Here is an 8,864-nt window from a genome sequence, read left to right on the forward strand (position 1 = left end):
CCCCTGTCCTGGCTGGGATTCGATTAGAGCCCAGAAGTCACGTTTGCTAATTTTATACAACATAAAGGTGTTGCTGTCATTCAGCCACCTCAGGGTCCCTTCCGAAGTGTGTTCTCAAGTGTCATGGCCACCAGGCCTCCAGGCCGGGCTCAGGTGTTCCGTCAGTGAGGCCTGTCGCCCCTTCTCCGTCGGACTGGCAACTCCTCGCCTTTCGGCTCTGAGCAGCTCGTCCGCCAGGCCCTTCCTGCTGGCGTCTGGGCCCCTGGCCGCGTCCGGAGCCCTCGCCGCCTCTCCGAGGAGCGTTTGTCGCGGGTACTGTTTCTGATGCCGCAGAAGCTCACGCTTCGCCACCTGGAGGGAAAAAAACCTTTGGATAAAAGGAACCTTTTATCCAAAAACCTTTGGATAAAAGTTCGGGGTAAAGAAGTCATGTCGCAAAACTTCGTTACCTACAGCAGTTGGGGCCATGGCGCACAGAACCCAGAGCTCGTCAGAGATGCCGCCCCACGGCTGACGTCCTGGCCCGTCCTCGCCTGCCCTGCCTCTCGCTGCCTTTGGCGTGGCCGCCGCTGGGGGCCGGGAGAGCGCTGGCTTGAAGGGGACCAGTGACGTCAGACGCACCTGAACCCTGAACGGTGTTGCCCCCCGCCAGCCTCACCCCTGCGCTTCGTCCCCGGGGCTGTCACTTTACCTCTGGTCAGAGGAAGCCCCTGGCGGTTCTTTATCTTTCAGGACACTGTGCACATTCTGCGATCCTCACAGTGTCTCCACGTTCAGCGCCTTTCCGCTGTGGGAGCCGAGGGTTGAGCCCTCCCCAAGCCTCTCCCTCTTCCCCTTCCCCGCCCTCCCCCTGGCGTTAATGTCACAGTTTTGGGAAATCGAGATTTGTCATTTGTTCTGACTAACTGGGTCATGGCTGAGCCATTTGTGCCGTCCGTCCGGTGTCCCTTGCAGACAGACCCTGGGCTTGGTTGTCTGCGTGTGGGCAGGCGGCCCCACCCGAGTGTGGAGATCAGTCCCCACCCGGCCCTGGGGGCGTCTCTGCCATCCACTGGCAGCTTCCCCCGGCTGTCCCTTTGCAGGCAGCAGGGTTTAGCCTCCGCCACTGCGCTGGGTCAGCTCCCACTCTCTCCTGCTGGCCGTCACTCCGATGTCTGTTGCCGTTTCTCGTTGGCCCTGGTCCTCGTCCTCAGCGTCATCTCTTTGCTGTCCAGCTGTGGAGGTTTAGGGCGGGGAGCTCAGTCGGCCAGGTTTCAACGTGGCATCCAGGCGCCTCTCGAGCAGCAGCGCCCAGGGCATCTTTTCTGATGTCCCCTTCTTCAGGGAAGACAAACTGCTCATCCTGTGTCACCTGGACCTTTCCCGAACAGCGCCCTTAACACGTGCTCACGCCATTCGAGTTCTTCCTCCTGGCAGACGAGTGCTGACAGCTAGCACCCGGGCTGCGTCTCCTCCGGGGCCAGCTCAGCGCCTGGTCGGTGGTCCGCATCGCCGGCGTGCACTGACCCGGTGGACCAGCGCGTGTAGTGGACTCAGTTAGGGGCAGTGTGTAAGTGGCGGGGGCCCCAGAGGCGGCTTACACGAAGGGGGCGAAGTGGGGTGACTTATGAGACTCCCCTGCACCGTGGCCCTTGGGAATAAGAAACGCGCTCACTCTGAGACCCTCCTGCTGTAGTTGTGCCTCGCGTGTGCGTCTAGGCGCTTGTAATGTGCGCACACGGTTCTCGTTTCTGTCCAGCGTCTCCCAGGCCGTATTGCTGTCAGAGTTTTAAAAGATCAGAATCAAAACCAGTTAAAAAGAGATGAAGTATTAGAAAAAAATTTAAATTACAGGTTGATTTTTCTGTTATTCCTGGCTTTTCAGGAATAAAAGGTGCTTATCGTTTATGAGTCCTCTGCATACACCATTTTGTGACAGATTTCTGGTTCGGTCTCCAGTGTGATATTTACATCCAGGGCGGACGGGCGAGCCCCGGTGGCTTTAGATGCCGCGGGGTTCACAGAGCCGAGTAACCGACCACGCCAGTGCACAAAACAGAGTCCTATTCTCGCATTGTCCGGTGTCACAGTTACAAATGCTTTTTTCTGTGCATTATCTCTTTGTTCCTTGTGGAAATTCTGTGGCTTAAGCGAGGCAGGTATTTTTATTTGTTCCACGTTTCAGAGGGGGACACGGACTCAAGAGAGACCGAGGGGACTGTCCAAGGCCACATGGATTGTCATTGGCCGTGCTGGGCCTTGACCCCGCCTCCAGCCTTTGTTCCTCTGTGTCGTGCGTCCGCTCTGCTTCCTTTGGTCATGGAGTGTCTGTTGTGGCCATTTGCCTGGGGGGCCATGCAGTTGAGAGGTACGGCCTCCAGAGGACAGATGAGCGTGGGGTTGTGGTATTATTTTCATGAAAATGTTCCCAGATTTTACTTTTCCGAAAGCAAATCTGCTGTTGTCTAGAAGGAAGAACTGTTATTTATTTCTCATTTATTTTCTTCTTATTGAAGTTTTGCTTACATTTTGGCTTTCTCTCTTAGAGGACCAGTGAATTTGCAGTCTTACTCCAGGACGTATGTGGACAGAAAGCTGAAAGCTTTAAACCCAGACTCAGGCGGTTGAAATAAAAGGCTGGGAAAAGATATGCAATGCAAACACTAATCACAAGAAAACTCATTTGTTTGTAATAGCGTCAGAGAAAATAAACATCGAGACAAAGAGTTTCATGAGACAAAGAGGGATGTTTCATAATGATAAAAGGTTCAACTCATTAAGTAGACAATACCTTTCTGAAACGTGTGTGCATCTAGTAGCACAGGTTCATAACGCACGAAGCAGACATTGACGGGAGAGAGAAATAGACAGGTTCACAGCCGGAGGCAGAAATTTTAGAGCCCCTCCCCGAGTAGTTAATAAAATGTGTGTATTTAAAAATTGGTAAAGCTATGAAAGATATGAGCAGTGCTATCAACCAACTGGATCTAACCGATTTATAGAATACCACATCTACCCACGGAAGGATGCACATTCATTTCAAGGACATATGGCACATTCCCCAAGTAGACCACATGCTCTGCCACAGCATCAAAGGACTGAAGTGACACCAAGTTCATCTGACCAAATGCTATGAATTAGAAATCCGTCTGATATCAGATACCCAGGAAATCCTCAAGTATTTGGAAATGAATTGACATACTTCTAAATAACTCATAGATCAAAGAAATCACTTAGGAAAATCAGAAAATATTTTGAACTGAGTAATAATGACAAGACATATCAAAATTTGCGATGCCACCGAAACAGTGCTTGGAGGGAAATTTATACCTTTAAATGCCTAGCTCAGAAAAAAATTAAAACTTCAAATCAGCGCTCAAAGCTTCTACTTTTAAGAAGCTGGGAAAAGAGGAGGAAATTAAGGGCAGGAAAAGAAGGGAAATAAGGGTGGAAATCAGTAAACTGGAAAGTGGGTCATCAAGGCAAGAATCAACAAAACCTAAACTTCATTTTTTGAAAAGATCAATAAAAACTTCTAGACTTGATCAATGGAAGAAAAGACACAAATCGCTAATCAGAAATGAACGAAGAGAGTCTGTGGCCACGCCAACCTGAACGAGCCCGATCTCGTCTGATCTCGGAAGCTAAGCGGGGTCGGGCCAGGTTGGTCCTTGAATGGGAGACCACCTAGGAAGACCAGGTGCTGTAGACATTAAAAACAAAAAGAAATGAATGAGGAGACATCACTATGGATCCCACAGACAGTGAAAGATAACGAGCGTATTACTTACAACTTTATGCCAACAAGTTCAAGAACTTACACGAAGTAGACATGTTCCTTGAAAGACGGGACCTGATAAAACTGATCCAAGAGGAAGTAGAAAACTTTAATATCCCTATATCAATTTAAAAAAGAAATTTTTAGTGAAAATCTTTTACTCGAGGAAAGCATCAGGGTCCAGCGGCTTTATCGGTGACCTCTGTCAAACAGGGAAGGAATGATACCCACTGTCCACAAGCCCTTTCAGAAGAACGAGGAGAAAACACTCATCACCTTGTTTTAAGGGAACGTGACTTTGATCCCAAAAACCTTACAAAGACATTGTAAGAAAAAGAAACGAGAGACGCGTCTCCCTGATGAAAATAGACAAAAAATTCTTTCAAAGCGTATTAGCAAGTCGACTTTTACTCTGACCCATACAGGGTTAATTGCCAGAGGAATCGCTTTCCTGATGTAAAGACCTGGCAACTGGACCGAGTGTGCGAAACAGCTGCTCTCGGGTTGGACAACGGGTGTGACACAGAAGAGGACTGAGCAGCCGACCTTTACCTTTGCTCCCAGTCCGCGAGAGGCAGTTTCCGGGCTGCAGCTCGCGGGGAGGACCCTAAGCTCAACCCGGCGGTCTTGCTGCGTGGATCCTGGCAGAAGGCGTGGGCCCGAGTGCGGGAGAGGTGACGCTGGAGGTAGAGCCCACGGGGACGTCTGCAGAGGCACACGAGCGCCGTGCACAAGGGGGACCCTCTGAGTGTCGTCATGGCGATGGCTTTCCCACCCGGGGACTCGCCCATGTGCATAGCCCCGCCTGCCTTTGTGAACGCCCCTGTGGAATAGGTGTCTTCAAGTGACGTTACTGCTCAGACATCACACACCTTTGACGTTTGATCCACGAAAACTTTATATCAAAATACACTCTTACCAGACTTTAAGAGTGGCAGCTAACTAAAAGTCTCACCCATACTGGGTGTTATTCATTTAAAATTTTATCTAATTTGTGATAGATTCCTTGCTTTAATTTGTAGTTCTTTGATCACCATCGAGGTTCCGTGTCTATTTTTGCATGTTTATTAGCCATTTCTATATCCTTCAATGTGAATTTCCATTTTCCTGCAAATTGATTTCTTTTGCTTTTGTATGTGCCCTTTCTACATTAATAATATAGAAATATAATTTTTTAAAAAATTGTATATTGCATGTATCTTTCAAGTTTGTCATAATAGTGTCTTTCATTTATGGTCATTTCAGACTTTTATATAGCAAATTTGTGAATCTTCTCATTTATAATTTTCGAGTTCGTGTCCTGCTTTGAAGTCCTTCCCTCTTCTGAAAATAGCAAAACATTCTCCTGTATTTCCCTGTAGTATTTTTTTATATATTACACGTGCGCACACACACACACACACACACACACGCACACACACATACATGCACGGGGGAGAGGGGAGAGGAAGGGGTCATCGCTCTTTCTCCGTCCCCGTCCTGGCCACCGTCACCTCCACGGTGGGCTTCCAGTAGCGCGTGGAAGGGTCTCCCTGTGACCAGCCTAGCCCCTCTGGGCTACTCCCCCACGTGTCAGGGCTTCGCACCAGCCGTCCTCTGGGCTGAAGGGGCCCCCTTTGCCCTCGGCGGTGGGACCTGCCGCCCCCTCGCGGCAGGCATCACAGCGAGGTCACACTCCCCGAGCAGTTCTGCCGTGTTCTTTACGTCTTCCTCTGTGCGCGTGGTCCAGCTGTCGTGTCACACTTGCGTACCCCCGGGTCGGAGGGGAGCTCTCTGAGCACGGGGCGGGCTGTTCCCTTTCGTGCCCCCGCCACCGCCAGCACGTGCCGGGCCCACAGGAAGTGCGCCCACGACATTCTCTATTTATTTATTTTTTGCCGGTAGAGCGAAGCTGTTGATTTCTGAACGTTCTTGTGTCTGGCCCTCTTGCCGAACGCGGAACCCCGGTCCCTGCCGTCCCCTGGTCCTGCCGCCTCCTTGGGCCGCTGCACCTTCGGCTGGTCAGGCGCCGGGTGGCGGCAGCAGGCCCCGGCCTCCATCTGCCCCCAGAGGGTCGCCTTCCAGAGCTTCCCCAGGGGTGAGGAGGTCTTTCTCAGAAGCCCCCAGCCCGCTGGCTCTCTCTGCTCAGTGGCTCCGACAGGGTCCCAGGCCCGTTGCCTGATCAGCCACTGCTGAGGGCGGGGCTTAGCTCTATACCCGCCAGGTGGCCCCAGGCTGACCCTGGGGAGGGGGGCCCAGCCCCAGAAAGGTGGCAGGGGCGAGGGCCCTGGGCACGTGTCCGCGCGGGCCAGCTGTCAGCGTGGCCCGTGGCGTCCCCATCGCCTGCTTCCGCTCCTCGGCAGCGTTCCGGGGCTTCGCCCTCTCCCCGAGGGAATCCTGCTGTGTGCGCTCGCTCGTCTCCGAACGGCTGCTTCCGTTTCCGTCTGCCAGCGTTTCATTTTGGACCTTTTTGTCCGTGTTACAAAAACCTGGTTAATAATGGACGTCAAAGGAGTGGAGAGACCCTGGGATGGGAAGGCGCTCAGTCCCTGTGCCACCTGGTCAAGCGCCCTGCCCGCTCTGAGCTGCTTCCTCGTTCACACAGTAGGACCACAGCCATCATTAAGTCACGCAGTTCTGAGGACTAAACAGGATACGTATGAAAGCCCCATTGAAACAGGCGAGCCTGCACAGAGTCAGAACTTCATCTCCTACTGTGCGTCCGAGACACCGCTTTTGCGAGTTTCTTCCTCGAGGAGGCGGGGTCCGCGCGTGTTCGCGACGGGCCTTTCTCTGATGGTTTCTTCGCAAACCATCAGCAGGAGACCCGGCTCTCGCAGTAGGAGCGGTGCTGGGCACGTGGTCGGCGAACGTCACTTTGTGTTCCCGCTTTTCATAGTGTCCTCAGGGAACTGGGGAGGATTTGATCTTTTCTGAGATTTCTGTAAAATGCGAGTTGTTGCTGGAACTGTTGCCCAGTTCTTCTTCTTATTTTACTTAGACTTTAGTAATTGGAAAAAGATTAGCTGGCAGGACTTTGTATTTTGCTGATTATGCTACCAAAGTTTCCTCTTTAATCCTTTCTTTTATTCCTAGTATTAATCATTAGCTTCGAGATGTTAGCAGAACCCGATGGTGGAGTCTTAAAGAAAAGAAATAATATTTCTGAGTGTTGACGTACCTACAAATCGAAATGTAGTTTCTAGCCACTCGGAGCATGTGGATGGGATGCTCCGGGAGAGAGGATGCAGGGGCCCCGGTCCTTGTCCCTCCGTCCCCGTTGTGGTGGCATCCTGCCCTCGGGGTGCCGCGCCCCCTCGGTGACCCCCTCACCTTTAGGTCAGGGCAGCGGTGGCTCGTGTTGGTCCACCTCGAAGACTTCGTTGGCCTCCGTGTGTGTAATCACAGCCCTGCCCAGAGCTGCGACACACAGGCTTATCCCCATGATGTCGTTTCGTTGGAAATCAGCCCTCGGAAAACCACCTCACCTAGGTGTTCTTACACGGTCAATGGAGAGAGCGAGAGCACGGAGGGAAGGGGAGAAGGAAGGGAGGAAGCCTCACTAAGGTGTCGAGCTGGGGAAGAGCATTTGGGGGAGAGGGAGAGACGGGGAAGGCACGGGCGGGAGGGAGGGGCCGTGGGAGGCCACCAGCACCCTCGGGTCCTCGCCCACCCCCGAGTGGTGCCGGGGACACTTGGGATACATTTAGCAAATCTGTCCTCTGCAAGATTTTCGTGTAAACAGGTGACATTGGCGTCGTTTGAACAGAGCTGCGATTTCTCTTGGATGCTGAGGACGATTAGTGTCTGCAGTCTTATCATCCAGGTTTATTCCAGAGCGCTACCTGCTCGCTGCCCCGATAACGCTGACGGGAGGCGAGGAGGCGCCGGGCACGCTGGCCGGCTGTGTGTAAACCCTGTCTCCCCTCTCTTTTTTGCCGACAGAGGAGCTACGGAAGTTGAGCTGGTCCGGAATCCCAAAGGCGGTCCGTCCGATCACGTGGAAGCTGCTCTCAGTAAGTCTTGCCGCGTGGGCCCGCTCGTCGGCACGCTTCCTCCTGTGAGGACGGGTCCCCTCGTCCGGCCCCGGTGCGTCCTGTTGGCCGCCGCCCAGACACGTGACGCCGGCCTCTGCCCAGGCTGACGTGACATTTCCCGCCCTTTGCTTAATTGCGAGCTTGGTCTGACAAGGCCGGCAGGAAATGACGATGGGCAGCCATCTATGACAGCTTGTTCTTTTGCTCGATTTCATTTTTAAGCCAAATCTTTGTACATTTTCAAACCTGAGATATAGAGAGGTTCCAGCGTAGAAGATTATTTGAAGTCTGAGGAATCAGTGATGGAGATGTGTTTGACCATTTTAAAAAAAATACATTAGTAATGACAGAAAAAAAAACTGACGTCAAAAGCTGTTTGTGTCTCTGATGGAAAGTGGGGTTCTGCTCCCCCCTCCCCCCAGTGAACTGCCCCGCAGCTGCCCTCCTGGAGCCTGGCCAGAGGAGGTGGCGGGCGCTGGGCAGCAGTGCATCACCTGTGCTTGGCCGGGAGTCTCAGCATAGCTGGGGCTCCGCCCTGGGCGTGAGCCTGGCCCCCCGAGATTCTCAGGATCGTTCATGGACAGCTTCCTTCTCTTTTGCTTTTTAAATTATTTTTGGACCCAAGCCAATAGGGAACTCTAAGTGTGTGCTCTAAATTGGGTCCGACTTTCAGTATTTAAAAGACTCTTTCTCACTAATGAGTCTTAATAAATGTGCAGCTCAGCACCCGCGATCCTAAACGCAGATGCAGCTCCAAACAGCGAATGTTTATTGATTAAATAGTCTCCGGCAATTAAAATGAGACCTGCCGGAGATGCGTATTTTTTGTTTGGCCTTTTGAGTGTTTGTATGCGGTTCTCCAGATGTCCTCCGAGACAGGCTGTGAGCTGCTCAGGTGGACTTGCGGAAGGTTCGAGGACGATGCCCCCAGCGCCCTTGGCGGCCCTGCTGTGGTGGGGGACGGGGGCGTCTGGGTGGCGGTCCCATGTGAGTGGCTTCGTCTTGTTCCTCTCCTTCAGTCCCCCGTCTGTGTGGGTCATAGTTTAGGTCCTCTCTGCGTGCTGCCCAGTGACCGACTTGGAAAATCGGCC

General features: G+C 52.5%; 1 protein-coding gene and 1 pseudogene across 1 annotated transcript in view; both read left to right on the top strand.

Annotated features, from left to right (window-relative positions):
* The window catches only part of TBC1D22A (TBC1 domain family member 22A), a 236,104-nt gene that overhangs the window by 72,298 nt on the left and 154,942 nt on the right, over positions 1–8,864 (top strand). Inside the window, exon 5 of the mRNA XM_011380727.2 lies at positions 7,682–7,752. Coding sequence (XP_011379029.1) covers positions 7,682–7,752 — 71 coding nt within the window. The remainder of the gene's footprint in view (positions 1–7,681; positions 7,753–8,864) is intronic.
* On the top strand, positions 3,573–3,691 carry LOC111731838 (annotated as a pseudogene).

Source organism: Pteropus vampyrus, unplaced genomic scaffold (assembly GCF_000151845.1).
Source record: "Pteropus vampyrus isolate Shadow unplaced genomic scaffold, Pvam_2.0 Scaffold401, whole genome shotgun sequence".
NCBI classification, from domain to species: domain Eukaryota; kingdom Metazoa; phylum Chordata; class Mammalia; order Chiroptera; family Pteropodidae; genus Pteropus; species Pteropus vampyrus.